The sequence below is a fragment of the Balearica regulorum genome, chromosome Z (genome assembly GCF_011004875.1).
Source record: "Balearica regulorum gibbericeps isolate bBalReg1 chromosome Z, bBalReg1.pri, whole genome shotgun sequence".
Classification (NCBI taxonomy): Eukaryota; Metazoa; Chordata; class Aves; order Gruiformes; family Gruidae; genus Balearica; species Balearica regulorum.
In genome coordinates this window covers 29,472,035-29,493,272 of record NC_046220.1, presented here as the reverse complement: position 1 = coordinate 29,493,272, position 21,238 = coordinate 29,472,035, and the positions used below count along the sequence as shown (strand labels likewise).

Here is a 21,238-nt window from a genome sequence, read left to right as displayed (position 1 = left end):
CTTCACTCTACAAATATTACCATCAGGATGGGCCCAGTTTGAGCTCTTCCTGAATTGGAGCTGGACTCTCCTCTGCCAGGTAACTCTTCTCTTGAGCAGGGACACGTCTCAATGTTTGAAATTCCTTACCTGAGACTAAGTCATCCTTTCTTACCCAAGGCAGAGAGATTCCTTACCTGCAACACATCCTCAGTAAGTGACTGATAGCATGCTGAATTCATACTAATGAAACATTACTAATCCAGGTGGCTACTCAAGATTATTATAAACATTGTATAGATAATTCCATTAGGCATAAACCATTGTCCAAGTCTAGGATTAAGATTGGACCCAGCCACACCTAGGCTCCAAAAGGATTTTAGAAAGCAAGGTGGTCCACGCTGAACCTCGTGACTCAACGGGAGGGTCTTCATTAATCTTTGTGTTTCCAGTCTCTGTGTGAATCATTCTAACTCAAATTCCTTTTATTTTAGTAGAAATAATTTTTGCTTCCTGAAAGATGTTCTCCTGTAGTACTGCACACTTCTTGTTCCTTCAGCCCATGCAAGTTAAAAATGCTGGAGATGACTCATACCAACAAGCAGCCTGTATCTTGAACTGCTCAGTAAATTTTATTCAGTGGCATGTGTTCTCACCTGATTTAAGTGATTTACAGCACTTACAGTATGCCATGAACAAAGGAAAAATACAAACACTTGCAAATAAGGTTTGTAAAGCGGCATCAAATCTCTAAAATGCTACTGACATGGAAATGGCCTGATTATCACAGAAGGTATTCATGTCTCCCACTAATACTCTGAGGAAGCTGTAGGTGCTTGTCTTGTCCTTAGATGACTTCTGACAGGCAACTTAGTGTTATCCAAGCTACACCAACCTTCTGGGATAGCCAGATAGCTAGGAATGTCGATTTACTACTGAGAAGTGCTTCTCAATGCAATTGTAGCTTTTTTGTTTTGTCCTAAGTCAGATTTTAAAAAATTATATTTTAATTTTTTAATCTTTTGCACTTTTTAAAATATCAGTTATTCATAATGTAGATGGCTGTCAGGAGCAAGGAACTGTCTTTATCACAGAGGCAGGGAGAAATAAAGAAATAAATACGGGTGATTATCTGCTGCAGCTGCAGAGGAAATGTCTACCTATTGCTTTCAGCATTCAGTCCATGTATCCTTTTAGGAAGTGAACTATGAACTGGATAGAAGACAACAGACTGTCAGGAGTGATTCTTATAATAGTAATAAATAAATTAGGATTACAAAAATTCTGTTTAATAAGTCACTCTTACTAGCTGTCAGGGAAAAGACATACACTCTTAATTGGAATAATATTGCCTTAAGTAAAAGTAAAATAAGAATATACTCAAGTATGAGAAACACTGTGAGGATACAATTCCAGTATTCTACAGTATTGTTGAAAAATGTTCATATTTGTCTTCACAGATTTGAATTAGCTTTTTTCTCTGCTAGAACTGATTTTTCTGGGGGTGTATCTTACTTTTTCTCTGTGAGTTAGCTAGAAGATATTTAGATATACCAACAAACAAAACAAAAGGATAGAATACCACAGTTCTTATTAAATGTTTGTCTTTCACTATTGGGTCATGACTGGATGATAAAAGGGAAGAAGGTGAGGCGAAGTTTGGATATTTATATAACACTTGGTAACAGTTTAGTCCAATTTCTGTGTTAGTCAGGTTTTATCTATATAGTATGATGAAAACTAGTGTCCTCCAAATGTATCGCTGCAGACAATGTTTCTTACTGTAGTATGTGTAGCCCTTTTCAATTTATACAGGAGATTTAATCTTCTGATAACTGTGTTTGTGTTTTGGCTTTGCTTTGGAAAACATATACAGTTCACAAAACAGACATGCATGTGATAAAAAATCACTGTGTCACACAAGTTTTCTGGAAGCTGAAAAGGTATGTTTCTGTATGTTTTGGTGAATATTTCTGTATCTGTTGCACCTTTGTTTCTTATATTCATTCATTAACCATTGGCAATGGGCTACCATTAGAGACCACATACTGGGCCAGAGGATTTTACATCAAATGCAGTTCTTACACTACCAAATTCTTATTAAAATTGAAGTGAATTTCTTATTGAGAAAACTGCCCAAACCAAGTTTATTTTAATCATTATTAAAATGGTGTACCAAATTCACTGGGTACTGTGTTGCATGATAGGATGACTTCCTCTGTTCCTTGATACAAAGAGTATTTCAAGAAAAATGTAGTCAAAAGCCGTGAGCAGAACTTATCACAAACTACAGCCATAATGGGCTTTACAGAAAAACAAACTGACCCCATTCCTTTGATCTTGTGAATTTTCATAAGTCACTAGTGCTTTATGAAGATACAAGCCTCTTCTCATGTACAGTGCCTTAAAGGTCAGGATAAGGAAAGCTCACAACTCACTAATACGGTTAGATATTTTAAACACATTGTTTATCTTGTCTACTATATTTGATAGAAACTGCTCTTCTGGTAGAGGTGTTGACTAAAGTTGGCCCAGAGCAGGTATTGATTAACATTTCCTTCTTTAGATGAAGGTTGTCTGTAAGCATCTGGAGAACCATGGATCATGGCTGGAAATCAATGGTATTGTGTTGGATACCATCACTAGGACCATCAGATGGCTGGAGAAGGATCTCAACAGCCTCAGAAACTGGTTGCTGAATCCAGGCTGAAAAGAGAGCGGTATGATGTCCAACAGATACAGTCTAAATGAGAAAGTACGCAATTAAGTGTTTCTTTTTCTTGCTGCTGGTGTTAATTTGGCTATAGTGTTCATTCAGAAAGAAAAACTCAGGACAAATAGTCAAATCTGGTAAAGCTGACAAGAGCAAATGTACATGTACAAACCTGAAGGAAACTTGAGAAGTTCTTGATGGTTCAAAAGTGGCAAGTATGTTTGGAAAGAGGATCTGCTGCGAAAAAAGGGCCACGAACAGGTTAAAGTCTTGTCATGATACAATGCTGTAAATACCAGTCTGGGGATATACTTTGTTTACAGCTTAGATATAGCAAATTGAGTACATATTTTTTCCTATTTCCTTTTGTTCTGTGGTTCAAATTAATTATCAGTTTTGTCTTTTATGGTTTTGTTAACAGAAGAAAATGAATGTGATATTGCTAAAAGTTTTTGGGTGCAGGCTGAATTGTCTCAATTGGAAGGATGAAGAACACAGACATAGATTAAAAAGAAGTCCTTCCACAGAGAAGTGGCTTGCCACAGAGAAGTAATCCAGTAGAAAGGACATGACCATGGGTCAAGGGATCTTAATTCTACTTTTGGCTCTGTCGTATGACTTTAGGTCAAATAATTTCTTCATTTGTCTCTCCCCAAGCCCTCCCATTTCCTTCTGTTGAGATTTCACAATCCTTCACTTCAAAGCTTTCTCTGCAACAGTGGTCTGAAATGGACTCTACTCTCAGCAGTAGCCTGAAAAATTCACTAGAATTAATAATGTCAGTAACCTCGGAGAAGAGTGTGCTGGTTTTAACTCTTTTCTTACATGGCAGGTTCTTAATTCAGCTTCTCCCCTAGCTGAAAGTACAGTCTTTTCAAAAAGGATTTTACATGCTTCAGTCTGGATGCCCAATTTGAAACATCCTTTTGCCCAAGTCATGAGCACTACAGCTTACTCTGTGGTTTCTCAAAGCTGTGAGATGCTGTATCTGTCACCTGATCTCACTGTTATCTCTAGCTGGTTTTTGCATCATTCATTTTACACATAAACTTTGGCTAAATGCTTTCCTTCTTTAAGATCTTGGTTTTGCCACATCCAACACAGAAACAGTGTTCTTTGGACATTTTGCAAGTTCATCTGCTTTCAGCTTATCTATCATTTCCAGCATCAGCTGAAAAGAGGTAAGAATCAGCTATCATTCAGTGACTGCATGTGATCACAGTCACTCTCCTCTGCTGGAGAAGTGCTCTGCCACTAGCACGTAAAGGTAGGTAGCTAGTGTAGAAATTTACAGCCAGTCATAGACAGTTCTCATTTGGATGCCCTGGAGAAAGCAAATTGCTAACAAGTGAGGAGAATGGAGGAGCTGTTCCCTGACAGTATCTGATACCTTGCACTTCCTATTAAGTTCAGGGTTCCAGAGTTTGAAAAATACTACTGTGTACAGCAATATTTTTCTTTACATTTAATAAGATGAAAATTTTACAAGCAATTAAATATTAAACCTTCTAATAGTCCTAACAGTCCTCTCTGGGAGGACAGGAAAATATTCACTGTCTGTACAAATCGGCCTGTTGACAGCTGTTCTTTCTGCTTGACCATTGACAATTTTGTCTGCCAATTCTGAATTAATACCATTGCCCAGGTGCTTAATGCAGTTCAGGTGCCACATGAGTGCCATAGAGCTGCCTGGAGCATACTGAGGAGGCAGTATGCTCCCCACTGCTTACAGACCCAGCCTGACTTGTTTATGATCAGCTCAGATTTCTCTGCATGTAAATACTTTGCTTTATGTGGGCTTGCCCATACACCTTTGCCATAGAAAGAGCCCGTGTGAGGCAATGCTGTTATTAAGATACCAGCATTCTTCAGGCACACACGCATCTCACACAATTTTTTGTTAAAATATGGACATGACACCATATCTGTTGCCTATGGAGATATTTTTTTTTTCTTTTAGTGGCCTTCTTATATTAATGTGACTGGTTTTGTTTGTAGTTTGTCTTCTTATTTGGCAGTCTTAAAGCATTATCTATGCTTGAAATATACTGCTGTGTATCAGTGGTAAATGATCCAAGGCATGTGCAAGCCATGTGCAGATGCATGAATGTGCAGTTGACTACCCCTTATGTTGTTACGTGGTGATTGTATTACATACTCCTAGTATTATATCACCTCACAGCACACTGATGGTTCAAAATACATACTCTGCATTCCAGCCACACACCCTACCAAGCACTGCTCTGTTCCAGTGCTCTGTGCATCTGGTGGTATTCATGAAGTGTTTTGTAAGATTCCCTTGAGAAATGAAAAGTACTTTGAAAGTTTCAGCTACAACATAGTCTTATCAGCCTTCTTTTAGCTTATAGTCTGCTCTTTTCCTTCAAGACAGTTTTTCAATGCCCAGACAAGATAGCAGTGCTGAGTGCTATAGTATTCACATACAACCAATGTCATGTAAATTCCTCAGAAACAGGACAAGACTCTTTACATGTTATTCACAATGTTATATTTTATTTTCAATAGATATGCATTTCCTAACACTGTTGAAGTAACTGTAATGTTCCTGGCATCATGCTATTTGGTCACTGTTGCTTATGTGTCACTGAAGAAGACTGGAGGTTAGTGTGGAAAGTTCAAAGCTGTATGTTTCAAGTGAGCTGTTTTCCATTCCCAATTCTCAGGAGCTTGGTCCAAGATTTCTGAACTATCTCTTAGGTTCTCTGCCTAGGTTTCTTACACTAATGAGGGTAAAGAGAGTAGGATAGAAAGAATGGCATTTTAATTATGATGGGGACTGATAAGTGCCAGACATGCTGTGGGTATTGTGGGAAGCTAGTTAGGATGTTGCAACAGCAGGTTAGTAATTGCATATGCATACTAGCAGTTGGTTATTCTGGAGAATGATAGTTTTTTTCCTTTTTTTTTAGGTTTTTTTTTTCCTCTGGAAACTGAGTTGGAAACATACTGTCGTGGTGCAGTATCCTAGTTCACCAAATCATGACAATTAAAATAACTGTGAAATGCAGAGCTCTGTTCCTCCTCTATCTAGTTGGCAACCGTCATACATGCTGCAGAGGTTTTATTGCATTGTAATAATAATTTTTTGTGCATAATTAGTGCTTTAATAACTGGTAATTATTCCCTGCCTTTGGAGCCAGAGATGTGGGGATGATGAATTTCTAATCTATACCAACTTTTGCTACCCAACAATGGGATCCCTCTGGTAAGCCATGTTGCTTTTTAGGTATTTGGATTGTCTGTCTGTTCACATCTATACCATTTACTGGCCCAAAGTTGTCCTGACAAAGTGGCATGCTGATTTTTAAATCAATGTTTCTGTACACAACCCAGAACTATCTTTTCCAATTGCCACCAGCTGCAAAGTTCACATACATGTGTGTATGAACATGTATCTTATTCATGATTATTTACTGTACTATTTTGCAACTCAAATCACATTGACTTTCTCTGCAGAAATCTTGTAATTACACTGCTACTCTAATAACAAGAATCACATGAAATCAGTGTTTCTTATGAATGTGGCTGTGGAACAAACGTATAGACAGAGACTTTCCAATGGACAGGATATAGACTATAATTTTAATACCAGTAACTATTCTATAACTAGTTTGTCACAATACAAGCATAACTAGCATAAAGCAGCAGCACACAAGTCCCATTAAGTCATATCTATTGCTTACAATGGATAACAGGAATAAAAGGGGGCTAAAAGCACTAAGTATACCTTAAAACAGAGAAAATAAGAGGAGTTATGTTAACGTCTGAAATTGTTTTCACTTTTTATTTAGAAACGTAGCAGAGTAATTATAGTGTTTGATTAGAAACAATGATATGTCTCTTCAACGTAGTGTTATCAGGTTATTTGTTACCTACCTTTCTCAAAGATTTGTTTTTAGAGGAACACTGCCAACATGTGATGGACAGACTTTCAGTGAAATAAATAAAACACCAGAAAATTCACTGCAGGCAAGTGGAAAGAAATCTAGCTGCTGAATATATAGCTAAATCAGAGCTCAGAAATATTGGCAAGACTTTATGCTTTCTTGTTGCCTTGAGATGCTGTAAGTTGGACTATCGTGGTTTAAAAAATGCCACTGACATCTGCCTCTTGTTTACCATATTCTATGATGACTACCCTGTTGTCTCTGCCCTGTGTTATCTGACTGAAGGCTACATTTTCATAGCAAGTAAGAGCTCTAGAGCCGTCTACGTAATTTAAGACTATAAGAGAGCATCACTAAAGAACATTATTTTGGTACAGAAGTATTATTCCCACTGTTTTCTTACAATTTTCTTCTATAATCCTCTTCAGATGATTGCAAGGGTTTTTGCACTCATGAAAGCCTTGTGCAACTGGAATCAAAATAGAGATGTCAACAGTGACCATTTCAGAGAATTATGTGCAATAATATGCATATGTTCTGTAGCAGTACCCTGACTGTTCCTTGTGCTTCCTCCCGCTGTATGGAAGATGAAGAACACATCAACCAGTATAGTACCCTATGGTATTCTGTGCTCTGTGAACATGCCTATCAGACATTGTTATCTACTTTGGATGATTCAGCAGTCTCATATTTCCTAATTCAATACTTCCATGATTCACATCTCTCAACTTTGTGATACTAGCACAAAAATGAATAAATATGTGACATTAAGAGCCCTGGTGCTAGCTTTGCACTGCTTCTGATAAGTGGCTGGTAATTTCAGTTCATAGTTCTTTTGCAGTTTTCCAGTTTGCAAGAGGTGAAAAGAATACTAATCAGTTCTTAATGGGGTGCTTCAGAGATGAGCTGTGAACATGGGTGATTTCTTAAATTCCACGATGTTGTTATGGCTATAAAATATAGAATATTTATGCATCCTTTTTATAACTTATTCATTAAATACAGTAGTTGAAGTTCTCAAAATTCATGACCATTGCTGTGGATTCACAGCTGTTGATGTCATTTAATGTTGACTTCAATAAGAAAAAAGTCCTGCCAACAATAAGTGCTTTTAAAATACTCAATGTGGATTTATTCTGACCAGATTTCCTACTTTCTAAAGCTTCTGCCTTAGTGAATCAGTTTACTACCATTTTTCCCAATACAACAGTTGATCTTTTCAATGCTATAAAGTTTCAATTAGTGGTAGGTAAATGGACTGCTTCCTGAGCTGAGAATGGAAACTCTGGAAAGAGGGCCAAATCCATAGAGGCAGAAAGCTGAAGAACTGAACCCTAAGGGAGAGATTGCAATAGACGGCTTACCACTGGAAACAGAGGTGAATCTTCCTTCTTTTCTTTGCCTCCCACTCTGAGCTGAGGTTGCTTAGCTGCCTGTTCATGAGCGAGCCCTTCCTTTACTGATGTTATCCAGATCCTTTGCAGATTATGATAGAACTCTGTAACCCAGAATTAAATTATCCACTGTTTTGCTGAATTAGTTTTCTACCAGATTAGGCAGTTGAAGAGTTGAATTAGTCTGCAGAGGAATATAACAAGCATTAGAGTTGGTGCAAGGTAAGCAGTGAAAGCATAAGGAAGGTGTAGGCAGAGGAAGAGCTGAGCCAGGAAAAGGACATTGCCATTTTGGCAAGTGGCAAGCTGTTAGATCTGCCTAAATCGTCATGCTTAACTGATTTCTAACTTCACCTAAGGAAAAAGCAAGTTTTCAATCATGGCCTGTAGCATTCTGACCACAAATGGTGGCAAGTTACTTCTGTGTCACCTGGGGGGTATGTTAATAGTACATGATAATTTCTAGCTAGTACATGCTTTTTAAAAATAAACCAAACAAAAATTAGATCTGAGTCTTTACAGTCTAAAGGTGAGATACAAACATACTAGAAATATCCCGAGGAAAAGAGAAAATTACATTGATTTAATTTAATTTCAGGACCTGGAATTTTTTGTCGTAGTTTATTTATTTTTATGACTTAAACAAAACCAGCAAAGCAGGAAGAGTATTTACACACAAAGTGTCTATACTACAATAAAATGTTCTAATGTTCTAATCCTGTCATGACTCTTCCTCCACCGTATACACCTGAGCTTGGTTTTTTCATCTGTAATGTAGCACTGTAATCCATCTAGAGGCTCATGTGCCACTGTGGTTTATTTCTACGTGGCTATTGAGAATGGGACTGCAATTGGCATCCTGCTGAATCCTTGTTCTAGGCCATAAAGAATAAAAAATTTGCTGGACTCTAAGAGAACACACAGTTAAACAATTAAAGTAATTTTGAGAGCAATGGAGCTGAATGAGACATGGTTGTCTTTGCATATTTTAACTCATTGCACATTCTTGATAGAAGCTTTTTTTGCATTAGCATCCTTAAATACTCCCCCTCTTATGTACATCTACATGCAGAATTGTAAGTGTTCCTATGCAAAGATTCTCAGGTGTATAGTTCATGTTGGAAAAATTTTTCCTATTGACACCTATTGTCTTATTGGTACCTATCCTCTGAGATTTATTTTCATCTAACTGGTAGAAATGTTATTGCCCTTGAGATGTTTTCGCGAAGATAAATGCAAGTGGTCTTGAAATCTTCTGAAAAAGACACAGAGAGAGGCAAAGTAACAGTGTAAACTTAACTACAATCTATTCAAAAAGGAATGTAGATCTAGGAAGTATTGCTGAAAGATATGTTGTGTGATAACATAAAATACATGGCAATGACTCTTCTGTGGAAGCAGCTGCTTCTGCTAGGTATGAATACACCTGGATAGATAGATAGATAGATAAGGATATTTATTTTGTAAACAAAATGCTATGGATTGCTTGCGATAATACTCTGAACAGACAGTGGTTACCAACAGCTGTAGTTCCTGCTGGCAGGGGATGAGGGTTTCAGATTCATGCAGAGTATTGTGCACAGAAAAAAAAAAAAAAAAATTAGCTTTAAATACAAAACCTTACATTGAGGAGGAAATTAACACATTAATCAGTGGTATTAACTACTAGAGTCAAGGAATAAAGAGAACTTCCCCATTCCTTATCTCGGCTCAAGCTTTAGGTACAAGTATTTGTTGGAACAATTTTTTCATCTCCTTCTAAGGTTGTTGGCCAAATGGTTCAGCAGTCCCACACCTGATTCTGAGCTACCTCTGACATGTTTTAGCAAAACTAATGAAGTAATTCCCTTGTCTTCAAACCCCTGAAGTCCTGGCAACTTCTCAACTACAAAGCTCTGCATCCTGTTACAGTGTAGCTTCTTCTTATGTGCAGATCTAGCTGAAAAAAATTGGAGACTCCACTGTGTCAAAGGCACCCAGGTGTCTAGCTGACACTTGTAATGTTCATGTGGCCAAATGTTTGTTCCTTTCACCAGGAAAATAAACCAGAACAAAGAAGGTCTGAGTCATGTTTCCTGCTGTCTAAAAGCTGAAATATCTCAAGCATTCTTTAGGGAAAGCAGGTCTTCAAAGATGAGAAAGAGACAGGCTTCCTAGCAATCATATTTTACCCCATGGAAAAGACTCAGTTAAGATATTGCTGAATGGAGGCTGCCAAACGAAAGTGAAATATGTCATTGCAGATGCTTTAAGGATATGTTTAGGACTTTGAGCAATTAAAGAAATGTTTTATTCTACATCTTAAAAATATATATATATATATAAGATGACAACATTGTGGTAATAGTTGACTTAATGCCTGAAAAAAGAACCAGTTTAACATTCTTCACTTTTATCAATCACTCATATTACTAAACTGTAACTAAAACCTGCATTTTATGGTGAAAATTATCTGTAACTTTTGAATACAGGGGGGTGTTTTGTCATATTGTAGAAATTCTGACTTTTTAACAACTTCAGCAAAGCTAGAGCTTCAATTCCATTCAATTCTGTTTTAAATGATGTTATACAAAATTACACTGAAACCCTTATTCTTCTAATATCGGACAGAGGCAAATAGGTGGTACCGTGAAATGATCCCTGTACCTAACTTCATCTGTATGAGTAGTCCCCATTGTATTCTCTTAAAACTTGATTTTAATAGGAAAATTGAGATATGGAAATTTCTGCATGATCTTATTTTAACTCTTCTGCTTCACAGAGGTGCAGCATAGTAATTAAGGATTTTGGATTGGCAAAAATGAAGAATGCTGAAAACAAGTCATGAGGAGCACAAAAAAAGTTATTCGGGCCTCTCTGCAGTCTCTGCACAACACTGCGTAGGATCCCAGCACTGCAGAGTCAGCTATATGATTATAGCATTTCTTTAATATATTTAAATGTAGGCCAGGCAGTGTCAGTGCTTAGAAGAGAAAGGTCTCAGAACATGTCATTGTAGCCAAAAAGAACGGCCTGTAACGAAGGCCTGCTTATATTATACATAATAAGAAAATGTAGACAAGAAGAAAGGCCTGTAATGAAGGCCTACTTGTATTATATGTGATAAGAAACTATTCATTATTACTTTAGGTAGAAGGCTAACGATTCTTAGAACGAGCACCTGCTATACATCATGAGAAAAAGGAGGAGCTACAAGACACTTCAAGGTCCTTATGTACATACTTTGCAGAAAGTGAGGACATTAATTGCCTCCAGCAACATCCTTATCTTTCTGAGATGTATAGCAAACAATTACCAACACCGAAATACTGAGAAACTAGGGGAAAGGTAATTTGGGCCAGGGTCCCCACGACCACCGACCCATAAGCCCCCTACCCAAATTATACCATCTACTCAAAAGATAGAGGCAGAGAAAGGAACTGAGCATGTGTTCTAGTTTGCATACTAGGCGAAGAAATATGAACCAATTATTGGAACGGGGAGTGTACCACTTTGTAATCTTTGTAACATTTGTGTACAAATATGACAAGAGAACCAGCATTAGGTGTGCCTGATTAGAGGAACTATCATCCTGACACCCAGCGCTGCAATAAAAGTAAATGCCTGCCTCTTAATGCTAAATTGGTGTTAAGGAGTTTTCTTTCATTCCCGAATTTCGGTGACATCATGCTATTAAAAGAAATGCTTTGCTGATTTAGAATTTAATAATACAAGTTTTTCTTTTGAGGATGGGCTGTTGTCATACGTTAAGGAGTGTCAAAGAACATGTTGCTGAATAAATGGTCGTTAAAACTCATATAGCGCTGTGCCCAACATTATGGCTAGTATTAATCTCCAAGGACTTGGTGTGAAACGTAACTACAACCAAGTTTATGCTACAGGGTTGTCAGTGTAACGGTGTGAAACACTTACGCTAAGGTGTGAAAAAAAGTTGACTTCTAGGTTTATAACAGAGTGGGACCTGGTACAGGTCTGGGAATAGGGCCTGTGCTCTTGTGGACCTCTGGCCTTCTTCCCCTCCCTCCTCCCTCTCTTAAACTTAGATTTCTTCTGAGTTTTTTTTAGCAAAATAAATATAGGGCCTTTAGATTTGGAGTTTTTCAAGATTAATCAACTCCTGTTTTCTTCTTTTCCAGCAATCAACAATTAAAAATTTTCCATATTAAAGAAAAAAATGGTATTTAGTCAGTCACATGATAGCAGAAGTGTAGTGGTCAGGTAGGAAAGGTCAGGTAAGGCAGTAAGAAGGATATAAATAAAAATTAAGGGTAAATGGCGACGAACGGAGCACAGCGGTGACATGCAGGGAAAGCTGGCCTGACCCGACCAACCCAGCCGTCACGAGCGTGCGAGGCCTCTGGGCAGCGCGCCGGGGCGCCCCAGAGCCACACGGAGGCCTGTGGCAGCGCCCGGATACCACTGCGGCCGGGTCATTCCGCCTCTGCAGCTGTAGGGCGGCAGCCGGCATTCGGTTGACGTGCACGAAGCACCGCAAACGAGCAAAGGGCAGAGGAGCGACGTTCCCACCCTTCTTCCCCCGCGGTTCAAAGAACCGCGCAGGACGCCTCGCCTCATCGAGCGCCTGCCACGGCCTCCCCGGTTGTGAGGCGGGCGGAAAGGCGGGTCTGTGTGAGGAGTAGGCGGTGCAACGTGGTCAAGCCAGGGCTGAGAGGGAAGCAGGAGACGAGGTCCGGATAGAAGGTGTTTGGTGCGGGTTCTTTTCCCCGAGAAAGCTGCTGACCGTGGACCCGCGGACTGAGCGCACTGGAGAGGCGGTATAGGGTCGGTGGGCAGTGACTGTGGTGTGGTGGGCAGCAGTAGCCCGGCGGAGCCCCAAGCAGCGCCCGTCCTGGAAACATGCGGCGGCAGGAGGAGGAGTGAGGAGTCGTGGCTGCGCCTCCGCGTCTTTTTCTCCCCCTCGCTAGGGCTTCCCTGTCGCGGGCTGAGGGTGGATTCTGGGAGGAAAATGGAGCCGTTTCCTAGCGGTGAGTACCACAGCAGCGCCGCGCTGCCAGCGTGCACACCCCGAGTCGGCGGCGGAGCTCGGGACGGGGGGCCTCTCCGCGGCAGGCCTGCCTTGCCTCCTGGCAGAGGCGCTCCCGGGCGGGCCCCCGCGCTGCAGGGCCCGGGCGCAGCTAGGGCTGCTCCCGGCGGGAGCTGCTTGCCCAGAGGAATAGGGGAGGCTTCTTGCTCGTGCAGCCCCCCATGGTCCGCGACTGGGAAATTACCTCACATCTTGCTTTATTTGGGTTAATTAGGCATACATATCTTTAACTAGGAAGGAGAGAGGAGGCTCCCTCTCTTTTTCGGTACCGTTGTGCTTTTTATTGCCTGGCCATAGTCTCACGGTGACAGGTAATGGACACTACGAAGCCGGGGCAACTTTTATACAGAGGTGTGCTCTCGCTATGTATTGCTCCGAGGAAAGAGGCTTACATGCGTTCAGCGTGCCAAAGCCATCATGACACACTGATGAGAAGGAGGAACCAGACCCTCTGTTTATACCATTTCCCTGATCGAGGCACTCTACACAGTGTCTCCTTCCAGCGAAAGAAAGGAGAAATAAAATACAGAAGGATCTAGGGTGTTTGAAACAATGTTTCAGGGTGTTCCTGGAAGCCAGAAAGCTTTCAGAATGGTCCGTGCATTGACGGAAGTGCTTGAGAAAACGAGGTGGTTGCGGCTTTGAGATGTTTGTTGACATCGTGATAAAGCAGTATGTGCATCCTGCACTTGTGACTAGAGTGAAGCCGTCTGAAGTACATGTTACTGCTGCTTCTGTATTAGTAACACATTATAGCCATCCAGGGCAGAGGAGGAAATGAAGCTCGCAGATCAAACTGCATCTAAAGTATGTTTGGTTAGACATAAGACCGTAGCCAAATATGAAATTAAGACAGGACACTTGGTAAAACAACAGCCTTACTGTTGAAAATGCAGCACTTTTCTTACAGGTGGGTTTTGGTCTGGTAAATGACAAGCATGCTGGGTAGCCATAGCTAAAGCATGAGGTAGAACTTGCTGCGTTATATTTTAACTCCTCAGTGACCTGCCAGTTCAGAGTACAAAACTTCTGCCAAATTCAGGAAAAACCCATGCAGTCAAAAGTAAATGTTCTGTTTCACTTGAGAAATATTCTGTCATTGCTTTGTGCTTTCCTCTTCTCAAATACGCTAAAAATTCCCTATCCTTTTATATGCTGCTGGTTTTAGAATCCAAAGGTTATGGGCTCTGGGCGTATTTTGTTGGTTTAAATAGCAAGATGGACACCCCCCCCCCCCTTTTTTTTTTTTCAAATTAAATTTCTATAGAGGGTTTTTTTTGTCATGTTAAAATTACAGTTTGTACAAGCAGTTGATGTTTTGGTTTTGTACTTTATCCTGGCCTTAGTAGAAGGTCTTTCAACTGCAGTTTATTACAGTCACAGGGTTGTAATCTGCATTTCTGTATGCAAGGTAAAAAGACCTTGTCTTTAATAGTAATGCAGTTTTGGGGAGAACTTTTTTTTAAGGTCATCTTGCTAAGTCTGTCCCCTTTGAGAGACACAGCCATCATGTTACTATAACTTTAAAAATCTTTTTGACATAATACTGTTACTGCATTGTGCAACAAAACATAAAAAAAATCTGCTCTTTATCCATGCAAGTGGAAGAGGGGGGGCCTGAGCATACAGCTCAAAGGTGCTATTGCTGAGAAGCGAAGTTCATGCACAGAGCTTCCTAATTTTGTTGCCTGAAGTGAAAAGTCTGGAGATGATTGTGAGATCATTTGGAAGAAAATGTGGAGCTGAAGCTGGTCAATAAATTTCCTCCAGAAAGCTGGCTCTGCTGGAAGGGGCACTAAAGAGAATGTGCAAACATTACAGCAGACACGTTGTTCCTTATTTTAATGATCTTGAGGCATGTTTGTTGCTCAATAACAGCTGCTAAAATCTGAAGTGAAGAGAATGCTTATACTATTAGCTTTTTGAGTAGTTTTCACTTCTGTAGCTGGTGAGCTGGAAGCTTTTGCGGGCATCAAATCTTTTAAGTAAACAGAAAGGTTTTTTGTTTTCTTTAATATAGTACTAAGGAGTTTTGTTTGGGAGTCTGTATGTTCATATCCTGTGCAAAGTGCTGTGTAAATTCAGAGGAAAAGATGGCTATCACAGGAAGCTTACAATATAATATTTGTAGCTCTCTGAGTTCTTTGGGGCTTTTACTCTTGTGAAACAGAGGGAACAGGCTGAATCTTAAGATTTTCCAAAGGCATTTCAGTTGGATTCAGAACTCTGATGCCCATTTGTCAAACTGACAAGAAAACAATTTATTGTTTTACTTTACTGATGTAGAGCTCTGTCAGAATGAATATGTATCTTAAAATAGTCTTTAAGGCAGCAAAAGCACTGAAGTGGATATGGAAGATCACTGTTTTTCTAATTCAATATTTGGTGGGTTTTTTCTTTTCTTTAATTAAAACCATAACCACAGCTATAAATAATTTCAAAAGTCAGAGAAACCCTTATCCTTTCCTTGAAATGCTAGTGGGTGTGCTGAACTCTTTAATGTTTAAATACTTTCTCCAGTGGAAATACTCAGATAACCTAAATAAAAATATTTAAAATTTCTTTTTTGACTTCACCCTCCTCACTCCTCACCCCTGTACTGGAGCGTTAGATCCAGTCCTCTTTGGAGAGATCTCTGCTATGCCATCTCATCTGCCCAGGAGTTTAGTTGGAGATAATGTGTGAGGACTTTTGCTCTGGAAGAACAGTTAATTGCAGATCTATTTTTAGGGCCTGGAATAGCTGAGTTAATCATAGGATATCTCAAGTTGGAAGGGACCCATAAGGATCATTGAGTCCAACTCGCTGCTCCTTGCAGGACTACCTAAAACTAAACCATATGACTAAGACCATTGTTCAGATGCTCCTTGAACTCTTGACAGGCTTGGGGCTGTGACCACTTCCCTGGGAAGACTGTTCCAGTGACCAACCATCCTCTCAGTGAAGAAATGTTTCATAATGTCCAATCTGAACTTCCCCTGAAATGTAATAAATGTTATAAATTAATAACTAATACATGTTTTAGAAATGGTTACTGGTAAGATTTTATTTTTTGAGACAAATTCTTTTTATCTTACATGACTATTCTTAATTTGAGACCTTTCCAGAAATATGAATAATCAAAGTGTAATTAAAAGTATATGGAAAACTTCCTTACTGTTGCACATAATTTTTTTTGTAAGGTATGTAATCTCAAATTCTTCTGAATTAGGAACTGCAAATTAATGAGCAGAATTTATTAATTCTGACTAGTAATTTCTTACCTAAACAGTTTCACTTAAAAAAAGCAAAATAAGGTGAAATACTGACTAAAGGGGATATGTCATGAAATTTGGGGCATCTCTCTTTTGGACAATATTACAAAATATTTTGCAAGCCTTTTGCTTATAATTTTAGATTGTATGTGTTTCTGAAAGATTATTTCATCTTTTCCTGTTTAATACATTAAACATGGAACTCTTCCATTTGAGATGAAAGGAAAATGTAGAAGTGAGCTATTACAGTATTTCTCACTTACGACAGGTGACATACATAAACAAGTAACTGCAGAAGGAGTAACTTGTGATGATCTGCTGAAATGCAAGTGACATTCACTTTCACTGACATTCTTGAATGATTTATTTATTTTTTTTTTTACACAGCAAATGGAAACTTTGAAATTATTTACATAACTAAACCGATGAACAAAATAAAAAGGCTCTCATGGGACGAAGTGGGTTGTTTTGTAGAAAGTAGAAATAAAGCAAGTTAGGTAATGTCATTTACAAACTGAAAAATGTCTTGTGCAAAATCTAGTTATTTCAGCTAGTTCCTGTCAATTTTGAAATGTTTTCTTTCTTTGTGTTAGTTTTGTTCAGTATGTAAATGTGTTGGAGATTGCAGGAGCGTATTTTGTGTGCATAGCCTAAGTCTATTGGGGCAGGCATACCCTTAACTGACAATACTGTATAGAGTTGAGTCATGGAACAGAAGAGTTCCTGTTCATTTTACACTGTATTATTCAGTCCTCAACAACAGACCTAGTAATCTGTTTTGCTAAGATGGTAGATAAAAAAAATCTAAGAGATCTGTTCTCAGTGTCTTTCCCCCGGCAATGTTTTGCATATCCCAGCATTTTACTCTAGTCAAATATTACTGACAGAAAAACATACTGATGGCATCTGTTTCTAAATGTGAGTTTTATGTTGTTCAAGTGCATGTTACTGGATATTATTTTTCCACAAACTGTGTTGTAGCATCTGTATCTTGTGTTCCTGTGTCAGCTAAGCTAAAAAAGGAACCTGCTTTCAAAATAAGTTGGATGTGTATTTTCTTTTATTGCATTTCTGTGAACTCCCTGTCTAGCCTGGACGCTCAGGAGTTAATTCAGTAATTCGAATGTAGTCTGTGTAGCTGAGAGAGCAATCATCCCTCTCTCGGCTCTATTAATGTATATACACAGACTAATACTTACATATATACTTTCTTTTACTGGCAGTTTACAGTACAAGCTGGGATCTAGGTGTATTAGCAGTATATCTGGAACAGAGTAGTCCAGCACCTGTTATAAAGCATAAAGCAATTTGATTATCAGAATAATGAGGAAAGTAGATGAACATATGAAGAGAGAAGAGAGAAAGAGCTTAATCTGCTTGAAATGTTTTATTTTGGCAAGACCAAACACTGAGTTGGAAAGAGACTGGAAATCTCTTTCCTTTTTAAAAGAATGTCTGAAGATGAGTATAGATGTTCACCATGGATTGTTTGTTAGTATTTTTCCACTAAGGAGATGGTATTACACTTGTAGAATGAATGAAGCCACTGAGTATCTGCATGATATCTCATGAGGTAAAAATGTTGAAAACTTACGTTGACCTCAGTATCCACCTGTACAAGTATTCCAGGACTGTCTTGTAATCTTTTTGGGGAAGGTGACGCAAACTGTGTTTGATATTTGTGAGGCTATGTGCCTGTGTGCTAGATAAAGCCCTGCAACAACTGCTGTAGAAAATGTTGAAAACTAATAAAAGCTAGGATAAAACCACTTCTGTTTGTTTAACTAATCAGAATATTTTTTTTAACATTTGATGGGCATTGATATAATACTTACCTACAAAGAAGCTGAATTTACCTCTATTTAAGGCATGTCTCTGATTTCACTAGTGAAGAATACAGCTGCATTCAGACAATTCAAGTTTTCCTCTTCCTCCTTCACTCAGTGATTCGAGTGAAGGAAGTTCAGTGAATATCCAGCTCTGATGGACAATATTTTTTTTCATTAAGTACAAAAGCGAAGATTGTGTAGAAGAGCAAAACCATTAAGATTTTTTTATGAGTGAGAGCAATATTATTCCTTTGTCTATCAGAGAAATTTGTATGCATGGCAGCTACTACTTAGACTTCTATCCAACATTACCTTCAAATAACATCAAATTAACTTTTAAAATACACCAGCATTTTTTGTAAGCTGGGTTTTAAGTGCCTGTAAGCATTTTTAAAAGTACATATCTATCTTATAATAGCTGTGTTTTGACTGGGTTTCATATTTTAAATAGTGGAAGTATATTAATCTTGAATTGTAAGAATCACAAAAAGATAATGTACCTTGTAGCCAGGAAGAAAGAGGGAAAACAGATGGAGACTCTTGAAGGAAATGGGAAAGAAGGAGGGGAGGGAATAGCTCTGGAAAACTCATCCAGGTGATGAGACGGGAATTTCAAGGTAATATGGTGCGTTGGGTTCTGCTCAGTTTGTCTCCCTGGTGCATAGATGATGTTTTATTCCATCATGAAGGTTGCCTCACAAAAGACATTCAAAGAAGATCTCAGTGGCCAGTTCATCTGTTGGGTTATTCAGGATGTATAGTAATGTACTGCTGCGTCTTTACTACACCGAGTGAAAACTGAGAGAAAGGAATCCTGATTCCATTGAAATGTGAGACACTTTCAGTGTTTTGTTTGCTCACGTGGAGATAAGGTGGGTTTTGATTTTGGGATGTTTTTTTCCCACTGAAGCTCCCATCAAGCTGTTTGGAGGAGTCTGTTTCACTGTGCTTTAGTAAGCATAGCTGAGTGCAGAGAGCTTTTCTTGGATTGTAATGACTCTTTGACATTGAAGGAATCAGTTCTGCAAACACTGGAATTCTTGTATAAATACTTCCGTCACAGTGCCATTGACTTTTATGGGGAAACAGCTGTGTTTAAAACTAAGAATGTGCCTAATTCACCTACTGCTTCAGGGCCTAACACTGATTTTTATTTAAGCCTTTCTTTTGTATAAAATGTGACAATTTATTTTACAGTAATAATGAGTTGATAACACATCAATAGAATCACTTGTAACTGTTTTTCATGTATGTAAACCAAACTTTCTGGAAATGGCCAGGCTTGTATTTGTGGGAGTCCAAAATGCCTCAGAATACTTTAGAAGCCTCATTACTTCTGAGGTGTAAACCATTATAAGAGAAGGACAAAGAGCAGGTTTTCAGAAAATGGAACTGTGAATGCAGCATGTACAAGCTGTCAGTTTTGTTATCCAAATTTGTTCTTTTTATCATTGATGGAGATATTAATGAGGCCTCAGCATCTCTTCTGGCACACCTGAGTACTCATAAGTGTGAATACGTGTATGTAAAGTACTGTTGTACAAACAACTGGAAAATAATTAAAGGACCCATTGCAAAATAGGCACTTTAGCAATTAAAAAGCAAAAGAGAAAAAATACGAACGAATAATGTTTAAAAGCATGCAACCTGTTAAACTTTGAACAAATGAAAAACAAAACCCAAGGAAACATTCATATCTATCTACTGTGATTACAGTATTGTGATGCTACTATGACGGTGGCCTGCATTGCAGTGGTAGGAATGCCGTGTTTGTCCTTCATTATGTACACTGATTAGACTAGCAAGCTTCATCACAGCAACTGACTTGTTGGCATCTCTGTTGATTGATTTGGCAAAAGTTCAGGCTACTGCTATGTTGAGGGACGGCACCTGTGTTACCGGAAAGCAGCAAAATAATTCACTCTCTAAGACTTATTTTGAAGTTTCAGAAAGCAGGCATTCTTTATTGCAGTGCTGGGTGCACGGGGGATAACTCCACCTAACATGCACACCCAAAAGACAAAACTAGCAAGTATTTATACTGTGTTAATATACATATTCATTATATTTCCGACTAGTGCTTATCACATTCATGGATTTTCTGGGAACTCATTAGCATATACTAATGTATTTTGCCCATGTTTGTTGGCACCTTTAGACATTATTGCTTCTGTAAGATGAAATACTGGTTTTGAAGCAGTGAACATGCAATACTTGGTTGTGACCCACAAACGGTTTTGTGTAGTATTATGACTGGAGTTGTCAAGTGTGTATTAAGCAATGGTAGTAACCCAGAAGGCACATGGTGTTGTTTTTTTAGAAACAGTTCAAGATGAGAGGGTATGATAGTTCAAATTTATTGCTTTAAAAAAAAAAAAAAGACACAAAAAACCCAAATGAAACAAGCATCAGATTGTTTAAAATGGATGCCCTTTATAAATGTCATTTATAAAGAAAATGTGGGTTTGTTTGTTGGATCCTGCTTGTCTGGAGAGGGGTGCTTCAGCTACAGCCACTGAACCTTTAGTTGTACCTGTGGAAATGTCGTAGAAACTGAGGACTTCAACTACCTCTTTTTGCATTTACAACTAATAGACCCAAAATGCTTTCACACAGGACCTCTGGTTTCCCTGATATTCCACTGGCTACTTGTCTGCTTGTTTCTAAACTGAGTTATAAATGTATAAAGGTTATAAATGTATGTTTTCTTACTGTGGATAGATGCTGATTTTAAATTACATGATGGGCATTGTGTACTCTCCTTTAGTAACAGCAAATACTTCTGTATAGAATATACTTATTTGCTTACTTGGAAGGAATTTGAAATGCATGGAACAGTTAGGGAGACATAGTAGAAACGTTTAGTCAGACTCTTAGCATAACTAACGTGTTTGCTGATACAGGCTTTGTTTGCTAAACAAGCATGTTAGAAAAGATAAGATGAGCTTTTTTCTTCCTCCCCCTGCCTCTCTCCAAACAAGTAATACAGTTATTTTATAGGCGAGTTGGGGACAGCCCAAAGCATAACAGTGCAGGCAGTCTTTTCTATTATAGAAGGAAGAACTACATTGATATGACAAGAAATAATGACCATAAACCAAAAAGTACCTGGTTTAG

The 21,238-nt window shown here is 38.6% G+C and overlaps 1 protein-coding gene and 1 long non-coding RNA gene across 6 annotated transcripts in view; both read left to right on the top strand.

Moving 5' to 3' along the window:
• The first annotated feature begins 1,815 nt into the window (after positions 1 to 1,815).
• On the top strand, positions 1,816 to 9,404 carry LOC142599378 (uncharacterized). The gene is made up of 3 exons (XR_012832927.1): positions 1,816 to 1,922; positions 2,546 to 2,699; positions 5,219 to 9,404. It is a non-coding gene; the product is annotated as an uncharacterized LOC142599378 (long non-coding RNA).
• A 3,061-nt stretch (positions 9,405 to 12,465) lies between these two features.
• Positions 12,466 to 21,238, top strand: part of LNPEP (leucyl and cystinyl aminopeptidase) — a 73,630-nt gene continuing 64,857 nt past the window's right edge. Inside the window, exon 1 of one of the 5 annotated variants that reach the window (XM_075739282.1) lies at positions 12,466 to 12,979. Coding sequence is in view for 2 of the 5 variants with exons in the window: in XM_075739283.1 (XP_075595398.1) it covers positions 12,961 to 12,979 (19 nt within the window). In the remaining 3 variants the exon portion in view is untranslated. The remainder of the gene's footprint in view (positions 12,980 to 21,238) is intronic. The other 4 variants (XR_012832919.1, XM_075739284.1, XM_075739283.1 and 1 more) reach the window with 4 other exon arrangements.